At 39.5% G+C, this 22,540-nt stretch overlaps 1 protein-coding gene across 1 annotated transcript in view; it reads right to left on the bottom strand.

The window, feature by feature from the left end:
• The window catches only part of Phyhipl (phytanoyl-CoA 2-hydroxylase interacting protein like), a 38,147-nt gene extending 33,397 nt beyond the window's left edge, over nt 1-4,750 (bottom strand). Inside the window, exon 1 of the mRNA XM_027395113.2 lies at nt 4,648-4,750. Within this exon, the coding sequence (XP_027250914.1) occupies nt 4,648-4,750 (103 nt within the window). The remainder of the gene's footprint in view (nt 1-4,647) is intronic.
• Nucleotides 4,751-22,540: the final 17,790 nt, after the last annotated feature.

Raw genomic sequence — 22,540 nt, 5'->3', positions numbered from 1 at the left:
AAGTATTATGCTTGTTTTAGCAAGGGAATCAACTGCTGTTACTGAAGCTGATATAAAGATAAAAGCAAATGGGAATAGATTTACTCAAGTTAGAGGAAAAGCAAGACGGGACAAATTAGTAGGAAATATTAGTGAAGACAAAGCCAAGTGGCCTGATTGTTTTCTACACAGTGCTCTGCCTCGAGTGAGTTTCTGAGAGGCCTGCCTGGGCAACCAATCAAGTGCCAGTTATTGCTTATACCATACAGGCATTCTGCCACTGGAGGGAGTCTCTTCACATAGCTTTTGATGTGACTTTCCCTCTAAAACTCCCTGGTCTTCTACGGAAATTAAATAGAGCTCCCACCAAGAATAAGAATTAGATTAACATAGCTGATGGTTTTCTTGCTCTTCTTCGCTTCCTTTAGCTCTTCTAGGTTCTTTGCTCACTGATGAAAAATTACAGCACCCTCAGAGTAGTGCCTGAGGCAAAGAAATAAACACAGAGACATATGATAGCAGAACAGAGCAGCTGTTAGAAAAGAGCATGGAGAAAAATATTGTCAAGCAAGGGCAGAGAGAAGGGAGCTGAGACAGACACTTGTTCAAAGTGTGCGTCCACGTCATAAGGTACAGGGAGAGCAGCAGCAGGTATGAACTAGAACCTCAAAACAGCTTCTAGGACTATGAGTGCCAAAGGTATTACTGTTGGGATGACTAATGAGCAAGCAGTCAGAATACTGCCATGTGATTCTCTCCAATTTACTCTTAAAATTCAGAATTTACGGTTGCCAATAATTTCTCATGAAATGCTCTCCTAAAGAGAACACAACTGAATTATTAACAGGGATGCAAATATTGGCCACAAAAAAGTTAGAAAATTAGCATGCTCAACTCAGGAGAATATGAGAAAGATAACATTCCACTCCCAATAATTTTTCTCAATTTTGCAACAAGAATTGTGGTCTATGCTATATAATACTTTATTTTACATTTCAAGAATCATATATCGTATCTATCACTGTGCTTATTTTTCTCGAGGGTGCTTCAGGCTAACACAGGCTAAGTAACTTGCCCAAGGTTACAGGGCTGTCAAAAGCCAACATTCTCACTTGGCCACCTGATCTGAAATGGTATTACTGCTATTCCATACTACATATCAGTGAGACTGAGTCATGATTACCGCACATTCTTGTGATTAAGACATTAAAGGCACACATTACAGGTGTTCTTTCTAGGGGTCTGTTTGCTTCAGAGATGTCATTACAGGTTATCTAAGGTAATAGACGGAGCCATTACGCGTTTGGGTTACTTTATGCTCCCAGTGTTAAAATGTGTTCAAGTCAAATGTCAAAAGCATGAAAGAATGTTTCAGCTCCTTATATAATTTAAGTAAACAAGATTCCTTAAAGGAATCTATATTTTGAATATATGAAGGGGAAAAACTCCCCCTTCCATTTCTCCACAGAGTTACAATTACAAAGAAACTGCACTTTCCTTAAGTTGTCTTCACTTGCTAAGTAGCATCAGGAAGCTCATACACTATATCTAGGCAGTAACAAAATGACCTACTCAGAGAGATAATGACTGTTTAAGACAGAGAGCTTTGGGGGGGGTGTTAGTATTATAAAACAAATTAATCTTTCCTAATTAATCACGGGGGGGGACACCTCATGAAGTTATAGGAAAAAATAAACTAAAAAATGATATTTTAGATGAAACACTGGATGTTTTTCTTTCCATTAAAAATCATCATCGTGAAGCAACATGGTGTGTTTAATAATGAGTATGCCAGAGCACTCTAGAGCTAGGAAAAGAAGCCCTTGCCTACTTGGAACAGGGATTAACAGAAGCCCACAGAGCTACTGTACTCATTCCAACAGTTTCCTAATAGAATCCTATCTAAAATCCTCATTTTGAACTACAGTGATTAGCACATGGGCAGGGACCACATACTAGCAACAAAGCAGATATGCCTAGAAAAGACTCCTCAAAAAGTAATACGAATGTGTATTCATAAGAACCCTTTTAATGTGTGACTATTTGAATGCTGATATTCTTCCAAGACTACTAATTATTCGGAAAATAAATAAATAAAAGGAAATGCTGAGAGATGCTGCTATCAGCTTAAACTACAATTTATAGGAAAATCAGCAACAGGAAAGGCATACAAGAGGCAAGCCAAAGAAATGAGAGACAGGCAGTTATATTCACCAGGAACCTTAGCTTGTGGTTCATGCATCATGATAGGATTCAAAAACATCTGCAGGTAGAAAGGAAAGCACATTAACAATCATGCCACACTTTCCCCTACTCTACTTTATTTCATTTCCAAGGAATTAATGTCTCGTTTTTTCTTACCCAATTAACAAGAGTGAAGTGAAATGATTAAAAAGTAAGCCACAAACAAGGCACTATACTCCCATGGTCATAAAATGAAACTATAGCTTTATAGACCTAAAACATAAAAATATATCTTCAGCTACATATGCTGCCATAACCTTGTCTTTCTGCCCCATACACTGACAGAAGTGAAATGGTGAGATCTAAGAGAGAGGAATGTGAGGAAGTGCAGCGAGCAAACCCCACACAGCTACAGATGTCTCAGTATGAAATTGTGCTAAGGAAAGTCTAGTTAACAGATTCAGTGCAACACTGTTCTATACAAATGGTGTTATTCACTCTAAATTATTCTCACGAAACCAACTAACTGATTAGAAATTGCCATATATTGGAAGAGGGTCACAAAGGCGATGGGGAGGCAAGCATTTGACAACCTCTCTATGGTATTTCTCCATTTTCTTTACACATTTTCTAAGACATGGTTCTTTGTATGCCTTGGTTTAAACTGCTTTACAAAATGAAACCTGATTAGTCTAGTATAAATCCAGCAGAAGACCACAAATAATAATTGTCACAGCTATTGCTTGATCCCAGCATCCCCCCCCAATTAAATGTTACGTAATTCGTTCATTTCCCAGGATTCAGAATGTCAACTGAAACAACTAAAAATGGATCGGAAGAGCTGCTATTCTGGAAGAACAGACTATAGTAAAAGCAGCATTAACTTGTACATGGCACATTTGTAACTCCGAAGTTCATTAAACAAAGATTTCCCTAATACCTATGATAAACACAATGAATACAATTTAAAATCCTGAAATTATTGAAGTCTGAGGGACAACATTGAGTTATCTTGTTCCACTTACTATTTGAATTAGCATTTGAGAAATCAATGAACTAAAAATCAAATCTACTTTCATTTTAGAGTCTTGCTTTTCTCTGAAATGACTCTGAGAAAATAAAATAGCTACAAGTTAGGAAGGAAGCATTCTAATGATATCTACTGATAAAGAAAATATAAGCAGCCTTTACAAAAATATTTATTTACTCGGACTGCACCTCTTTTAGAAGCTAAGGTTTGTTGGGTTCAAAGCATTTGAATTTTGCTCTCAGAATTATTAAAGATAAATTCACATTGACAATAACAAACGTATTAGTAAACAGGACTTTAGTGTTCACTCTACCTAAACGTTTAAGATAGCAATGACTAAGCCAGTTGTTACCACTTAAATGCTTTTAAAAAACAAGACCTTTGTTTCCTATACGAGTATGATGCTAAATTTTATGACCTTAATGTGCACCAATTAATATCTCTGGTAACTTTTCTTCAGAATGTTTTATAGCCATTACTCACATACAGTTAAACAATTCCACTGCTAGTCAACTGATTTTTCAACTGTATCATATGCAGAATTTTACCATTATTTGGCCAATCAGCAATCAGACGACTTCTTTACAAATGAAGTTTTATTCCAAATCACTGAAACAACACTGACCCTTCAACTAGCCCAGCACAGGGCTCTGTGAACAAGGCTGATCCTCCAACTAGCCCAGCACACCGCTCTGTGCCCACACTGCACTTTAACACTCGGACCTATGAGCAATCATTTCCCTTTCCCCCCTGGAGACTGCCAACTTTAACAATAGAGCACCGACACCTCAACACACAACAGTACGTGTTCCACACACACACACACTGAATCCCAGCAGATGTTGAAGACACGGATTCCTGCACAGATTTTTGACATTCTCAGAATCTCTGCCCAGAGCCTGGAGCCTAGTGTCTGTCCTTGGTGCTGAAACGCAGCTTTTCCGCCGGCAGACTGAAATACTAGAATGCTCACCCAGTGGATTCACTTCCGTGGGCAGGAGGTTTGCAAGGGGATGGGTAAGTTTCGGGTCAGAGAAGCCTATCTGGCGGGTGTGCCGGGAGCATCCAAGGTAAGTCCCGGGCCGGGAGACCCGAGACCTGTCTGCTGCAGAATAGGCGGCACCTGGCCGCGGACCCGAGAGGCGCCCTCTCACGCGGATCCGAACGGCTCCCTCTTCCCAGTGTAGCCCTCTCCCGCGGACCCGAGAGGCGCCCTCTCCCCTGGCAGCCTTTTCCCGCGGACCCGAGCGGAGCCCACTCCCCTGGCAGCCCTCTCCCGCGGACCGGAGAGGCGCCCTCTCCCCTGGCAGCCCTCTCCCGCGGACCCGAGAGGCGCCCTCTCCCCTGGCAGCCCTCTCCCGCGGACCCGAGCGAAGCCCAGTGCGGCCGACCGGACCGGACCGGACCCCTCCGCCCGCGTCCTTTTGTCTCCCACCGGTGTCGCCGAGCCTCACCATCGCGGTCGCACAGCTGGATGGCCTCCAGGCTGAGGTTCTTGATCTCCTCACACGGGCTGCTGGGGCTGCTGAGGGCATGGTCCAGGCGCGGCACCTCCATCTTCGCGACCCCGCGTCGAAGCCCGGCGCCGGCGGCCGGCGGGGCGAAGGGCGGGAAAGGCGGCTGAGGGCGAGGGCAGTCTCCGGTCGGGACTCGCGGCCGAGGCGACGGCGGCGGCGGCGGCGGCGGCGGCAGAGCTCCCCCGAGTGCGCGGCTCACAGACTGAACGCCGGCCGGCGCGAGCGCGGGAGGAGCGCGCTCTCGGCGGGAGGGAGGGCGGCCGCGCACGCGCTCGGGGGCAAGGGGGCGGGGTGACGGGCGGCGGGGCGCGCCTACCTGCCGACACAGGGGGGCCCCGCCCCTCCGGCGGCCGCGCGCAGGCCCCGCCCCCTGCCTGGCGCGTGCGCGGCGCGCGCTCCGCCAGCGCGTGCCTGTGGCGCGCACGCGCTCACCGAACCCGCGGGCGCGACGTCGCCGCCGCCGCCGCCGCCGCCGCCGCCGCCGCCGCCGCCGCCTTCTCTCCGTGGCGCGCACCCGCACCCACCTGCGGGCGCGTAGACCGTAACCACCACCCCCGTTCCTGGCACGCGCACGCACGCACGCGAGCAAGCACAAGAGCGCGCCGGGCTGCCTCCCTGCGAGCCCCGACCCCGCCTGCCGCGCGCACGCGCCCTCGGCTTCCCCGGCGTAGCAGCCCGCGCCAACCCCACGCTGGGAGCGGGGAGGGGGGCGGGGGGAGAGGACGGTGGAGCCGAGCCGGGCCGAGCCGAGCAGAGCCGAGCGCGCGACGGCGAGCGCGGGCCGTGGGAAGCTGCTCGTCGGGTCGCGCGCTCGCCTGGCGATGGCGGCTTGGCTCTTTTTCTCCACAATGCCAAGCAAGGCAATAGCGGGATTGCCCACTCGTGCTGCGGCGAGGCGAGCGCTTGCTTGCAGGTTGGTGGTTGACCACAGATTAGGAAACTGAGGCCCGGGCTCCCCAGGATCCCCTTTTCCCGCCTAACCCCGGTCTGCGAGCCCGACCGACGTTCCTCACGAGGCCCTGCTGTGAAAAATGAGCCCCAACCTGAGGACTGCACTGGGCTGGGAGCGGGAACTCAGGTCCTTGATGCAGGACAGGTGAGGCAGCAGCAGCTAGCAGCTGAGGAAGCCTCTTCCAGGTGACAGCCACTTGTCAGCCTACCTTCTCAGTCAGTCACTCATCTAACAAACAGGTCTTCAGTGCTCTCCCTGGGCCGGGCATTGTTCTGGCTGCAAATGCAGGCAGCATTACAGCACAGCACCTGTTCTTTGTTAAACAGAAAATGAAGAGGGATTTGTGGCAGGCATACTTGCATGCCCCCATTGCTTTCAGTAGCCCCTAAAATATTGCAGCGCACTCATGTCGGTGCAAAGGTTTTAAAAATAAAGTCGATATAGATGACAGCCTGTTGGCTTCTGTTTCCACTTGCTGCTTCAGAATAGTGTTTTTATTTTTCTTGATATCACAGGATCAAAAGATCTCCCCCTTGTATTGTTTATGATTATTGGTAATCATTTAAGTTCCTAGTTTACTGAGTTTCCAATTTCAAACATTGATATTCACCAATAAAAACAATTTACATATAGATCACTATGTGCTACCTTTTCTAGTCACATCCATTTAGCCATAAACAACTAAATCTAATTAATTGAAGTCTCATAAAATGGAAGGACCCACTTTAGATAAAATAAGCCCACAATTATTGGCACAATTGCAAGTTGATAAAAATCTGTGTAAGGTAATTTGGTACCATTAAGTGAAATATCCTCATGATGAACTTAAGGATTAATGAAGATGGAATTCTGTTTTGAAGTTTACAAAAATATTCCAGTATTAAGGTAGGGGAGTCCCTGAGGAGAGAGTAAATTACTACCTGCCAAGAGAAATGGCAAGACAGTAGTTACTGGTGAATTTCTTATGTTCAAAAGTCTACCTCAGTAGAATTATATGTTGACAGACAAAGCACAGTCTTTCAGGGAATTCTCAAATTTACAAATCACAAAAGAAACTGTAAACTACAGAAATAGTTTGCTTACAATTGAAAAATATAGCATTCATGCATTAATACTTTAATCATACAAATATTATCACCTGGTATATTCAGGACAATATACTAGGTGGTGAGAATATGCATCCCAATTGGGGACCACATTCAGTCAGCTGTGAACAGAGCATCGTGGGCAAAGAGTGTATTTGTTACTCGCCAAATTGCTGGCATAGATAAAAAGAGAAAAGATTGTTTTGGTTCCGTTTCAGCATAGTCAGTGTAACAAGAATAAATAAATGATCCAGAGACTGATATTGGGGTTCAAACTTCAAGCTGAATATCATAAAAGCAAAGTAGTCTGCCACTAGCTTCTTCCCTGTACCTCAGACTGAATGGGCTGATACTGTCTCCACAAGCTCTCACCAAGCCTTAGACTGTAACCTCTCCTCAGTGTGGCTGGAGAATGAATGCCTCTCTGAGACCTTGTCTTATAACTTCCCTAATGTTGGGATTGAAGGTGTGAGCTATAGTTCTCTTTTAGACTGATTCACTCTTGTGTAGATCTGGGTGGCCTTTAATCCTGAGTCCTGTGATTAAAGGTATGTACCACCACCTCCTAGCTTCTGGCTGCTGGAATTAAAGGTGTGTGTCACCACTGCCTCATCTCGATAGCATGAGGCTGACTTTGCTTTTCTGAATCCTCAGCCAAGCTTTAATAAATCATAAATAATATATCACTACTAGTCAGGCTCTCCTGGTGGGGAAGGCGTGTGTCAATATTGCAGATGAGAAAGCATGAAGAGTAGCAGGAAGCAGTCAAGAGTGATACACCTCTAAGGCCCTGTCTCCAGTGACCTACTTCTCCATCCCGGTCTCACTTTTCAAGTTCTCCACAATCTTCCAAATAGCCATCACCAACTAGACCAAGGACCCAAGAAAGATATTTCAGATTCAAATCATAACAGGGAAGGCAGAAGATTGCTTTCTGTCACTGCTAAAAGTGCCTCAGTACTCAAGAAGTAGCTGAGTTGAGAACCAACAGAATGGCCATGAATCCTATTAAGATTATTAATTAAGACTATTAAGCAAACACTTTCCAGGTCAGAAATATCCCAAGTATCAAAGACATGCTACTCTTCAATCAGAAAGAGCCACCAGATGGAACTTAGAAATCACAGATATAAATCGTAGTCACCAACTTAAACTGCTAAAAACAACTAGAATAGAAAGGAATGTCATAATAGACATAAAAGGAAGTAGAAGTTACCATGCTACTCCAATAACCTTTGGCACAATTCCCAAGTTTATGGGACTTCTTTCTGATGTTCCCAGATACCATTTGAAATAGAATGTATCACTTACCTGCTTGAGGTGTTTGCTGCCACCATCAAAATCCCTACCTTTGGAACCCAACCTCAAATGATGCAGTCCCTAAATACATTCCTCTCTGACAGTACCCTTCTTGTTTTATTTTCACCATTGTTACTTCCAGTTATCTTACAAAGACAACTTTGTTTATGTTATGATTCGTGAGTTAGTGTACATCAAGAATTGAATCAAATTTGAGAAATCCCTCAATCATATCCTAACCAGTACCTTGCCCAACATTGGAGCCCTTGACAAGAAGTTGTCTTCTTATAGTGATGAAGTCCTCATGTTCTAATATAAACTCTTCTTTATTTTGAGCACAAACATACCTCCAACCAGGGCCTTAATTTTTCTTCTTTTAGTGTTTGTTGTGTGACAAAACTTTTCCTGGGGGGGGTGGCAACACACATCTATTTACCCCAGGCAGGGAGTCCTCAACAAACCAAAGTATAGATACCACCAAAGTCCAGGTTGGTGAACCAATGAGTTTTATTGGGGTTACTTATAGTGGTATGGGTGAGGGGTTACTTAGAGGAGCAGAAATGACTCAGACAGGTGCATCATCAAGCCCCGCCCCAGCATAAGTGACAGCTCTCAAAAGCTGGATAACCTAGAGCACACTGCACCGCCTATAGGCAGCTCAAGTTAGAAAGTGTCTATACCTCTTCCAGGCAGCTTGGCAGGTTTCTGCTTCTTATATGCAGCTAGCTGCTCTGATCGCAGAGTCATCTTTGCAGATTTTCTCTTCTGAGAGTCTTTGTGACTCAGCTGCCTTTATTCTGAAGGGGACTCTCAGCTTTTATTGCTTACTCTGGGAGGGAGGACTTAGTGAATCTGGTAAGTTTCAGGGACTTCATGAAGCTACTTTTATTTGTTTACCTTCCAGTTTAAGGAGCTGTCTGTGGGATGGAATGTTTCAATCTTGGAGGAAAGTGTTATACAACAGTATTACACAGTATAATTCTCCATCTTGTCATGTCATATTCAGGCCTACAGCTGCACAGTCCCACTTCCTTTGAACCTGTCTTCATTTGCGCTTAGCTGAAAGACAGAGAGCTGATGCTTCTTTCAAACGTTGCTGATGTCACACTGTTTTGAGTTCCTCTATTGCTATCGACACTCACTCTGGAAGCTGAAAATTTTGATATATCCATATATAAACATACTAAGTTAAGAATTTTAATAAAAATATAAAGGAAAACATAGTGGTCTGTCAAGATCTATCTTTGCAACACGAGATAAACTTTTCTGCCAGATATACTTAGCTATTGATACAACCAGACCTTGGAAGTACAGAAAAACTTATGCTTCTTCCCAAACATGTTTATTTCCCCTGTGGCATAGTTTTAGCAACACATTATTAGAGTCCTCCAAGTATTATACACTGTACAATATGCTGAATCATCAAATTCAACTGCAGTACTTTGAATGTACTTATTTATATTACTTCAAATTGCCTGAGATTTTTTAATCAAAGTTGAAGGGAAGAAGGCAACAGAACTTTTGGGTAGGTTACATCTCTTTTATGATCTACACCAGGCCCGTCCTAGTTCTTTTTGCCTAGGTAAAAATCTAAAAGAGAACCAAAACCATAGAAATAATCACAAAATACATGATAAATGAAGGCAGTGGTTTTTGACTGTCATCTCATAATATTACTGTAACCTTTCTTAGGCCTTTATTATGAACAGTAGGACAAAGGAAAATTCATGATTGATAGGAAGTTAAAAGCAACTGAAATATTCTAAATTAATTTGCCTTGAATCAAACAGTGTCCGAACTTACAAAGATCAAATGAGATAATGCATGTAATAGTATCGTATGAACCATAAATACAAAATTAGAATATTGTTATTTTGGGAAACTTATAATCTCATTTTTAAAAGTGTGATTATTTTTGTAGTACAAAATTCTTGAACTAGGCCAGTAATCATTTTAAAACACCAAGAACATTTGTATTTGGATTAAATTTATGATTATAGTACTGAGGCTTTTAAGATAAGATGATGGTTCAACATATGCAAATTGGTTAATGCACTATATTAGCATAATGAAAAATAAAAATTGTATGATCATCAATAGATAAAAGAAAACATTAAGCAATATTCAACATCCTTTCATGTTTAAAGAAAACCTTCAATATTTTATTTATACAAGGAATATACCTTGACAAAATAAAGGCCAGATATTACAAATGCATGTGTAATATCAAATCAGTGAAAAGCTTTTTAGCCCTAAAATCAGACTGAGACAGAAATGCTTATTAATACCACTTATTTTCAATAAAGTACTGAAAATCTTTGCTAAAGCAAATTAGGTGGGCCAAAAACACCCAAACAGGAAAGGAAGCAGCTCAGTTGTTTATTTACATATGACTAAGACCTATATATATAAACTTCCCAAAATGTCACAAAAATCAGAATAAACTCAGTAAAGTTGCCAGATAAAAAGTCAGTGTACAAAAGTTAGCTGTTTTGTACATACTAATGCAGAATTCTAAAATAGAAAAGAGTAAGCAATCTGATTTTCAATAGCATCCAAAAGAATAAAAAGGTGACTTATCATACCACTCTTGAAGAGGACCAGAGCTCAGACCCAACCCCAAGAATCCAACACCTTTTTCTAGCCACACTGCTACCTGAACTCGTGTGCATACCCTCATATTGGCTCATACACATAATTTAAAAAAATGCCTAAAGGATAAACTTAACCAATGATGTGGGAGATCTATAAAACAAAATCTGCCAAACACTGAATAAATAACTTTTAAATGGCAAATAAATGGAAGCTATCAATTTACTTATATATCTGAAGAATAATATCAAAATGTCTACAGTAAGCAATGTAGTGTACAGATTCAATGAAATTTCTAACAAAACTGCAGTGACATTTTCCACAGAAAACAACAAATCCTCTTTAATGTCATGAAGCTATAAAATGTTTCAAAGAATTAAAGCGATCTTGAACAAAAACTACAAAACCGAAAATACGACACTTTATCATTTTAAGCTATATTAAAAAGCTGTTCTGCTCAAAACATTAGGCTACTAGCATAAAAAGAGACAGCTTGACCAATGGAACCAAATAGAAAACCAAGAATTGTGTATGAAATCATTTTTTTTTATAGAAGCATGAAGAATACACACTAGAGAAAGAAAGGTTTCAGTAGATAGAATAAAAAAAAGCCTGGATTTCCCTTATATAAAAGACAAACTGGGCCTATTATTATACCATACACAAGAATTAACTCAAAAATCAGAGACTTAAACATAAGACCTAAATCCATAAGAAGAAGAAAACATGGAATAAACATTTAATGTAGATCTTAAAAGTGGATTTTTGGACTTGATACAGACATAAAAAACAAAAACAGATGACAGCTGTATTAAAGTGGAAGGTATCTGTATAGCAAAAATAAATAATGCAGAGAAGCATCCTTAATAATGCAAGAAATAATTGAGGAACACATGTTTATAAACTTTATACTAAACATATAAGAATCTCAATAGCAAAATACAAATACCCCAATTCAAAATGGACAAAGGACCTAAACAGACATTTTCCAAAGTAGACATCTGAAATACAGATATAAAAAATGATGTAAGATGTTCAATATCACTAATCATGGAAGTAAAAACCCACAATATCAATAAAATCATCAAAAAGTCAAAAGAGAACATGTTTTGCCAAGACTATGGGAAAACTAAAGTTAGTAGTAGAATGGTAGTGGTTATTTGTGCCTGGTAGAGGAAAAGAGGATCAGCTGGCCAAAAATTTCAATTCTTAGCTGTGATGTGAGTATTGGAGACCTATGTATAGAATTGTGTTTATATATAACAGAAATGTATGCCATAGTTGGAATTTGCTCCTACAGTAGATCACATATGCTCCTACAAAACACGCACACACACACACACACACACACACAGAGAGAGAGAGAGAGAGAGAGAGAGAGAGAGAGAGAGCTTAAGTGAATGACATGATAATAAGTTTGATTGTGCTAATCATATATATATATATATATATATATATATATATATATATATATATATACCTAAACATGTTAAACTTGAATTTTTATTTGTCCATCATAGCTCAATAGATTTAGAAAGTTTTTAATTTAAAAGATGAAAATAATATCCTGGGGGCAGAGAATGAAGATTCAGGTTTTAGCTCATTCGCTCTCATTGACTCAATAGGTCTTGGTGAAACTTGCTACTTCTTCCCTCATTTGTGCTCTGGTTCAATGTTTGTCATCATCTTAGGTTCTCCATCTCCAGCTTCTTCAGTCCTTTCCCATTCCCAGATTCTACTTTAGTCTCTGCCCACCATCAAATACCCTTGATTTTTAAAGTTAGCTTCACTGGAACAAGTTACTATCCAGTTTGTTAGTATTTGTTCTATTATATATAAGAAACTCATCATGAACTTGGAAGTGCTGCAAAAGTTATCTATCAGCCCCATTTACTACTGGTCCTCGTGAAACTTATCACCAATCTATAGCTTTCTGATTCTTATTCTTCAAAAGTCATTTCAATTTGGTAAGGTTTCAAATCACTAAAATATCAAGGCCTCCTTTCATCTGCATCCTCTTTGATATTTCAGCATTTTATTTCTGCTGAACCTCTGTAGTGCTGACCTCGCCTAGATCTCTCCCTGCCTGTGAGCTTAATGCTTCTCAACTCTAGCTTCTATTCTGTCCTCTTGAGGGTAGATATTCTTTAAAGTTCAACCTTTGACATTATGTTCTTTCCTGTTTAAAGCTGTTTCCTTGAGGAATTCATGTATGCTCATGAATTTTAATCTCTTCTCGATGCTTAAACTTTCACCTTTATTTTCAGATTCCCATTTCTGGTCCCCAAATCTAAACAAGGCATTGCCCCATTTCCAGTTGTCTAATGAACATGCTTATGAACATTCTTGTCTTTGTTTCTAATGAATCAACTTCTCCTCTAATTGGTTACCGTTCTGATTTTCTCCATGACAGTCATTAGCATCATCCTTTTCATGTCCCCTGTTTAATCTGAACCACTACTAAGATCAGTGCATGAGAACAGTTAATCAGTACTTGCTCTATAAACTACAGTGCTGTCATGTCCTATCATGAATGCTGAGATATCATTAGGCAAACCTAAAATTGCAAAGTAGAGCTCTAAGGTCGTCTGTCTCATTGGATGAACTGAATGGAGGGACACTAGAGAGATTGGGAGATTATTGAAGTTTGGGCAAAAAAAAAAAAAACAAAACATCTGAGGTATTATAGGTTAGGATTTACTATAATTAGGGTGGATACAAGGAACAATAGATAATGATAGTGCTGTTGTGGGGTTTCCTCTCCAAAATTGTGAAAAATATTGAAATTGTTGGTATTTTCCATAATAGTTGAACTATTTTAGAATACTTATGTAGTCCTATATATAATCATGCCACAAGGAGCAACAGTTGTGTGTTTTCCCAATATTTAAAACCCAGTAGCTATTTCCCAATGATATAATAGTAGATTATTAAGAGCTAAAGAAAAATCTTTAGATGTTGCTATTCTATGTTTATGAACAAATAAAGCTAAACAAAAATGGGCCATAGATCAGGCCATCTTAGACCAAAAATGGGCCATAGATCAGGCCATCTTAGACCATCTGCTACTGTCACTAGTCAAAATTTAAAGGAGTTTGTGTTGACGGAAAGAATTTTGGGACAAAGGAGTGGGGAAATGAAAAGTCTTCTTTATGGATGAAACTACTCAGTGTTTTTGTCTTTTTAGTGGTCCTGCTTTTTCTAGTCATCATGTACTGCAGAACAGCATCTTATTCAAGGGCATAGACTTGACCAGGTACCTTTTGAGAAATCTTGGAAATAAAGTCTCCGTGATGAGCAGAGGGGTAAGTAAGTATATACTCATAATAAGTCATTATATAGTCATAATTTGCCTCAAATTACTTCTTTTGCCCTCACACATATATTGTTATAGGTTGTGCTTTGCCTTATGCTAAAAGTGAAGTCATTTTGTTTCAGGGAGTAAAGGAATGCCAGGATAGTGTCTTGACTTGAACTCACTATGTAGCACAGGCTGCCTCCCAAGTGCTGGGATTATAGGTGTATACCATTACACCCAACATTCTTTTGTTCTTTACTGACAAATAGGACCTTCGGTATATTCTAACATAGTTTAAAACTGGTCCCCAGAAACACTGGTTTTGTGTCTCTTTAAATATAGCACAGAGATGGCCTGGCAACATGTTATCTCAGCAGAATTAGAGCAGAAACTCTCATAATGAGAACATCTTAGTTTCCCAGAGTTTTTTCCTAAGTAAAAACAAATGCCTATAGAATACCCAAAAGCCTTCCCATTTCTGTAAACACTCTGCAGTCCCCTCTTTGATCCAGCCTGGAGACTTCGTCTGTAATATTTATGTATACAAAACTATCATACTGTATTCAGGTAAAGTTCATTTTCCAGACCCTATCTGAACTAGGCCACCTTGAAAAGCCATAATGAGATTTTTTAGGTAAGTAAACTCAACAGAGAGAGAGCGAGAGAGAGAGAGAGAGAGAGAGAGAGAGAGAGAGAGAGAGAGAGAGAGAGAGAGAGAGACTTTCCTTTTAGGAATTTTTTCCTCCTGCAAATTATATCTTTTATAATACAGGTAAGTGGATCAATACTCAGGATATGCTTGTATTAAATATACTCATCAAGATGAGCTGTCAGTAGCTATTTATAGGAGGGACTTCAAGAAAGTGGAAATAGTGAAGAACTTGCAGATGGATGATTATTGCCTTTTTCTTACTAGACACTCTGTCTTGGGAATACATAATTAGATGTTATTGTTCCAGTCTGTGTTCGTGTATGTTGTAAAATGTTCATAGATGTGTCCAATTTTCTCAAGATTGGTAAACTTTTTCTTTCACTACCACATTTCCTCTATATAAACCTTATCCATAATAGGTAAGACAAGTTGTATATGGGTATGTCTAACATTAGGAAAACTGTTGCCTCTTGAAGTAGTGTGTTCTGCTTAAAGTACAAGCTAAATTATCATGTTATATTGAGTCAACATGTTCTGAATTATCTTGGAGGCACAGGTAACACTTAAATATTTTTCATATGTCTGTCTCTGTTTTTCTGTCTCTGTCTCCCTTTCCTTCCCTCCCTTCTTGTCTCTTTCCCTCTTTATCCCCTTCTCCCTGTTTCAAAACTTCTCTTCTGACTTTGTTTTCTTTAGATGAAATCTTTGCAAGTACTGCGGCCTGCATCAAGACTGTGTCCTTTTTGCTCCATGAATGAGCTCTAAAGTGTCATGCTTTCCTGCTAAAGGCACAATGTCTAGATCTAAACACCATAAGTGAAGGCGGTCTGCTGCCTGTAGAGCAGCTTGCAGCCATCTGAACTGTTTGGTTACAAATGCTTGTCAGTTACCAGTTTCTTCATATTCAGAAATCATCTTCAGTATTTGTCAGTGTGTGACTGTTCATATTCTTAGTTGATCAAAATAGCTGTATCACTCCACATAACAGCCTTCTGGAAGCTTTGTATTCTAAGCTGGAAAAAATGCCAACTAATTGAAACTAATTTTGCCTAACATATAAAAATTACATAACTGTTACAGTATATAGTCATATTTCATACAGTATCTTTGTTATTCTACATCTAAGACTTTTAAATCAGGTTATGTCAAGAAGCTTGATATTAAGAGCTTCCTTGTAGGATAAATGCCATATACCCACCAAGTGTTACTGGCTTCACACATTTTGTGGGACAGATTCTGAGCTAATCTCCCATGCTATGGGAGGTGTTAGCAGTCCATGAAGTGCACAGAAGTCTCATTTTAGATATTCATAGAGCAGGTCCCACAGACCTCTGTGAATTTAGCTAATCCAATAGTTGTGATAGAGAAGACAACCTCATTGGCCTCTCACATGGTGCTTCTCTTACAATACAGACCCACACTGAGTTTAATTTTCCTTCGCAAAAAAATGTTATGTGGCTTAAATAGTGAGTGTCTGCCTCACAAAACTGAGTTCTCAGTAGTAGCACTTGTTCCCAGGACTGCAGAAGAGGAGGCTGAATGATACCAGGTCAGTTTAGTCTAGCTGCTTGCAAAGTTAGCTCCAGAGCAGACTGAGAACAATCAGTTCATTCTTGACAAGCTCTACATTGTTAATTTTGTTGTCCTGGTTTCTGCTCCATATTATTTCTTCCTTTTATGGACCAATAATTGTCTAGAGATAATTGTCTTTTCTTTCATTTCCCGTTTGACAATAGCCAGGTAGGTGTATGGAGACACGAAAAGAGAACAAAGACAGATAGATACAGGTTGCTCTGTTGTAAACTCTCAGGAGTCACTTTATCTTGTCTCTTCCTTAAGGGCATCTCCACACGTGTGTAGCTAAACAAAATCTACATCAGTGTGTATCCATCAGACTGGTCTGTCTGATGTCATGTGAACAGAACAAACCAAGCATTTAACTTCTTTATGCTTGTGTGGTAGTTTTCCAGTATCTTGAAACCACTCTAGGGCCTTGTGAAGCATAGCACATGATGGCTTTGCTTCATGTGTTCATGTGCAGTAGGAGACAGTATTAATGACACTAGTGTCACCTATGGATGAGCAGCTGTATCTGTACAAGCCAGAATCTAGGATTGTTGTTTTCCCCCTGACACCTCACAAGTTGGTAACTGGGATATGTTAAATTTGTTTCAAAGTTCCCAATTGTGTTTTTCCCCTCACTCTTAAGGCCTGTGTGTCTTTATAAAGACAATGGCTTCTCAATGAAGGAATAAGATAAATTTATAGAAAGTTTTATATGTCCGAGTTTTAAGATAGTTTAAAGCTTTCAGTTCTAGTCTAGAAATGTTTAGCATCCCTGTTTGCTACTCCTGAACTCACAAGCCACAGAAACCTTTCCTTCTCCTCTGACTCCTTCTCTTTTCTCCTCTCTCATGGTTGGTGGGTATTGAGGAAAAGTCTGCCACATCATGGCTTTGGCTTAAACACTAGACTCAACAAACGCACTCTCCACTTGTTTGATTAACAAACTTTAACAAATGTCTTTAGTTCTTATTGCAAAGTAATAAGAGCTAAGATACTGGCAATTAGAATACTTTATTCTGAGAATGAATACCTGTGAGAGGGCCTATTATCTTCATGCAAATAACCTGCATCTCCTAATTTAATACATACTAAAAATAGTTTTGCTTTGTTTTAGAAAGAAAGACATTGGTATCTATCTGGAAGGCCATCATCCAAATGAAAATGTATAAAATATGGCATCATGCCTTTAGTTCACTTTTTTTTATATAAAAATTTCCATACTACTGATTTGTTTTATGGTGGTACAGTTGACTTTGGCATTCTGTGTAGTAAACATATATTTTAGGAGTATTGACTTGGGGAATTGTAAATAAGGAGAATGAGAGAAATAGAAGAACATTAAAAATATCCCCAAGTTATTTGTAAATATTGATGTTTCATATTTTTACACGAACAGTACAGCTTAGAATAAGACAAAAGGTATCAGGAGATATGGAAAGTAACTGCACAGGAACAAAAATGACAGATTAATTTCAGGTGGGGAACTCTATATGAACTCATCCCAAGCACCAAAAGGACAGTAAACTAAAGTGCTATGAGGCTGCTTTCCTGGCTGTCCACCGCACATGTACACTGCTGCGGAGTCAACCACTGGACTCTGTAAAGCTAGTTCTCTACCTGTGGGTTGTGTCCACCACAGGGACCGCATATCAGATAAACCTCATATCAGATATCTATATTAGCATTCTTTTTTATTTTTATTTTTATTTTATTAGTTCAAATTAGGAACAAGCTTGCTTCAGATGTCAATCCCTTCTCCCTCTCGCTCCCCTCCCCCCAACATCCCACCTGCCCCTAGCCATCCCCCCTCCACTCTCCAGGCAGGGTAAGGCCCTCAAAAGGGGCTCCCCAAAGTCTACCACATCATCCTGGGCCAGGCCTAGGCCTTCCTCATGTGTCCAGGTCAAGAGAGCATCCCTCATATGGGATGGGCTCTCAAAATCCCTTCTTTTTTTTTTTAAAGAACTTACGTATTTAATACAGTGCGTTACCCCTGTACAAATGGAAAAAAATTAAGTTCAACATTTCTAGAACAATATGGGTGTTAATTTTTGTACAATGCCAACTGAACACGGTAAAGTGGGATACTTTTTTCCAAAGTTGACAGCACAGCTAAAGTTTCCAAAAATTCAAATTATATATATATATATATATATATATATATATATGACCAATAATGGCAGTATGTTATGCATCAATAGCAGCAACAGCTTTTCCAGGTTCTTCAGTCATTTGAACAAAATTGTAGAGACATCCAGCACTCTCCATTAAAAAAAAAGTAAAAAACAAAATCCCAGAAAAATAGCATAGTTCTGTTACCCTTGTGGTACCTGGCACCACTTTTTTTTAATTAGCTTCTCAATTATCATCTGGAAGGAAACCATTCTGAGCAACATCATTAAAAACAGCTCTGATAAAGCATGGTCACTACTATGTATTATAAAGCAGGTCCACATATGAGTGAGTACATATCATGTTTGTCTTTTTGTGATTGGGTTACCTCGCTCAGAATGGTTTCTTCTAGTTCCATCCATTTTCCTGCAAATTTCAAGATTCCATTGTTTTTTTCTGCTGAGTAGTACTCCATTGTGTAAATGTACCACATTTTCTCTATCCATTCTTCAGTTGAGGGGCATCTAGGCTGCTTCCAGTTTCTGGCTATTACAAATAATGCTGCTATGAACATGGTTGAACAGATGTCCTTGTTGTATGAATGTGCTTCTTTTGGGTATATGCCTAGGAGTGGAATTGCTGGATCTTGTGGTAGACTCATTCCCATTTTCTTGAGGAGTCACCATACTGATTTCCAAAGTGGCTGTACAAGTTGGCACTCCCACCAGCAGTGGAGGAGTGTTCCTCTTTCTCCACATCCTCTCCAGCATAAACTGTCATTGGTATTTTTTGATTTTAGCCATTCTGACAGGAGGAAGATGGTATCTCAGAGTTGTTTTGATTTGCATTTCCCTGATGGCTAAGGATGTTGAACACTTTCTTATGTGTCTTTCAGCCATTTTAGATTCCTCTATTGAGAATTGTCTATTTAGTTCTGTACCCACCCCACTTTTTAATTGGATTGTTTGGTGTTTTCGAGAATAGCTTCCTGAGTTCTTTGTATATTAACACTAGCAAAACTACAGTCAGGGAGTAGCAATGTAGTGATTTTTATGGGAGGAAGGGTCACCACAGCGTGAGGAACTGTATATATTAAAGAGTCACAGCATTGGGAAGGTTGAGAACCACTGCTGTCAAGGGATATGAAAGTCATTCCCTGTGTGTCAGCCCCAAACTGCCTTTCCTCCTGCAGAAGAATCAGGGGGAAATTGCATTCTTTTAATGGAAAGTATGAGTGCTGTATGTGCAGTAGCTTTTTAAACAAAGTCTATGAGATGTGGTGTTAGACAATATACCATCTTATTTCTGGAAAGACCTTGTGAGTGTAACAAAATACCTTCATATTATTTCTCAGATTAATTCTTCTCTCTTCTGCTATTTCATCTGACTATAAAAATCACTCAAGTTGGCCTAACCATGCTGTTATTTGAAAATATGGGCTTCTGAATCTTGCTTCACTTCTGGTTGATTTTGAATGCCTATCTATCATAGAATTACTGTATTTTTTCTTTACCTACATGAACCTGTAATAAAACATTTTATATTAACTTTTCTAGTTTCAATTTTTACTTTAATGGGTTTTTCATTGAGACATGCATGTATTTGTCTGTGAAATTTCCAATTACTTCTTTTGTATAAGCTCTGTGCTTACAAAATATAGGACAATCTATGTATCTTTTTTAGTACATTATGAAATTATGATATTATTTTCTAAGTAGCTCATGTTTCCTTACCAGGATTATGTATTCTTCTGGACTTTGTTAGGCATATGCTAACAACTCATCCCTTACACCTTGCCTTTCACTCTAGAGTGATGGTACAGTTCTTTAAAGATAAAATGTAAGTAAACAATTCTAGTATGGTTATTTTTATTGTTAAAAATACCTGAACATGGATTATTTTTTTCTAGAGCTAGGTATTGGATCTAGGGTTTCATATGTGTGAGTCATGTATTCTGCCACTGAGCCTTAGACCCAGGTCTGTTCTAAACTTTTTGTGTTTCTTCACTAATATACCCAAGCTGTCCTTAAGTTGATTATGAACTTGTGATTTTCCTGCCTTAGCCACACACACACACACACACACACACACACACACACACACACACACACAGAGAGAGAGAGAGAGAGATACTTCATATATTCATATATATATATGCGTATATTAGAGAAAGAAGGCAAAGGTGTGTATATGTGCATATATCCAGTGTTTTCCTTCAATATAAAAGAAATATAGGTATAGTTTCACAACTAATGGTTAAAATTTCTTTTAAAAAATCACATTTTCATCATCCTTGAAGCTATTGATGAGCATGTAGGCTATTTCCACTTCTTTCTCTTGTCAAAGGAGTGTCCATAGACAAGGGTGTGCAAGCATCACTGTAGTGTGGAAAGGGGGACAAGGAAATGAAGAAGGTGGAGAGAAATCAACCAAAATGGAGTATGCTTGCAAATCCATATGAAAACAATATTCTGGGGGTTATTTTTAAGAATTAAAAATTTTAAAAACCCACACAGGAGAATCACTTTACGCTTGCCTTGCTTCCAAGGAAAGAAAACTACCAGCACCTATTCATTTTCAACTCTTCAAATACTATGTGCTTTCTTGAATTGTGACTTGGTCACTTTTTTCTTAGTAACTGTGATGTGAAAGTGAATTGAGGAGCGGCTCCAAGATAGAAAAGGCCTGTGTTTCCTGCATCCCCAGCAGCATAAGGATTGGGGTTTATGAAACATGCTTACTTCTATTTGAAATAGAATGCGTTTCCATTTTCATTTATAATGCAAGGGTATATCTATGTTCAAATTCTTTGGGTGACAAAAAGAAATCTTTGTAACTATTGTAAACTGGTGCTGACCCTGGAGTTGTCTAAAGTAAATTTATAGAAAATGTACAGAATTAATGAGAATTAAAATACTCTTAAGATAGCAAATTGGAAACTTTAAACTGAAGTAATTTCCTTGATGATATTTACTTAATTACAATTTTATAGTACCTGTTGAAGAAGTGATGAGCCATCTATCTTTAGAACAATTAATTTAGGCTATTTGCATGTGTAATGGGTAACTAAGAAAAAGAAAACCTGCAAACTGATAATTATGCCTGTGTTATTTTCTCTAATGTGGAATGGGAAAGTAACTTGATCATATAATGACTTGTATACGGTAGAAGCATCAGATGGGGACTTTTGCAAGGAGTTTAGTGGCATTCTGGTAAGCTGGCACCTCACAGACTGCTTTTCAGTATTTACAGGCTTTTGTATGACAGACAGTCATACAGACTGATTTAACAACTAGCCCTCCTCTGAAAAATCTTGGACATTGGTAATCAGAGATTTTGGCACATTAAATACATGAATCTATGACTTAGTTACTTTTTCCTGATGATAAGTGAAGTAGGTTAATTACACTAATGGCTCCAATTCTTCATACCTCATGTATAAACAGCCTGTGCCATGTTGCCTTCTCACTGATTTCCTGGGTCTATCCAAGAAACTTGTTTTGCCCAATGAGATGGTAGTATTTATGCTACAAATGGACAGTGGAAACAATTCTTAGTTTTACTCTTTCTCTCGAAAGATGACGTTACACTGAAGGATAAACTGAAGAAATTGGGAGAATATCTTTCAATATCCTGGCTTATGTGTCAGGATAAAAGTCTGCTTAGGTGATAATGAAAAAATTCTTAAAGCAGCACAGAAAAAAGTTAGGTTCAGTAATAAAAAAAAAAAAAAGCAACCAAAACCAATGCCAAAAGGCTGGCATGGAGCATAACCCGTTATAAAGAATGATGAAGAATTAAAATTAAGTACAGTTAATTGTGAACATATGTATTCTGAATGTGACTCAGCGTTTCTTCACAGACCAAGAGGGTGTGGGAGGGCATAATCTCAAACACAGGGGTCTGCAATCAAATTATCCCACCTTAGGGAAGATGCATAGCGCCTACTGTTGTAGAATATTATTTTAACTAGGCAAAGATATGTTACATTTGTTTATGCTACAGACTATTACTTTAACTGTGTAAAGGTGTGTTACTTTTGTTTATGTTGCTTTTGTTTAATTATGAAAAGCTGTATTACCCTGCATGCCTAAGGTACCTGATTGGTCTAATAAAAAGGTGAATAGACGATTTCTAGGCAGGAGAATGGGAGGCAGGACTGGCAGGCAGAGATAATAAATAGGAGAAGAAATCGAGGCTCAAAAGAAGAGAAGGAGGAGAGAACTAGGGACATGCCTGGGCCCAGAAGCCGGGCAGATCCCAGCCAGCCATAA

The sequence above is a fragment of the Cricetulus griseus genome (assembly GCF_003668045.3).
Source record: "Cricetulus griseus strain 17A/GY chromosome 1 unlocalized genomic scaffold, alternate assembly CriGri-PICRH-1.0 chr1_0, whole genome shotgun sequence".
Classification (NCBI taxonomy): Eukaryota; Metazoa; Chordata; class Mammalia; order Rodentia; family Cricetidae; genus Cricetulus; species Cricetulus griseus.
The sequence above is the reverse complement of the archived record's forward strand: the minus strand, read 5'-3'. Positions and strand labels throughout refer to the sequence as shown.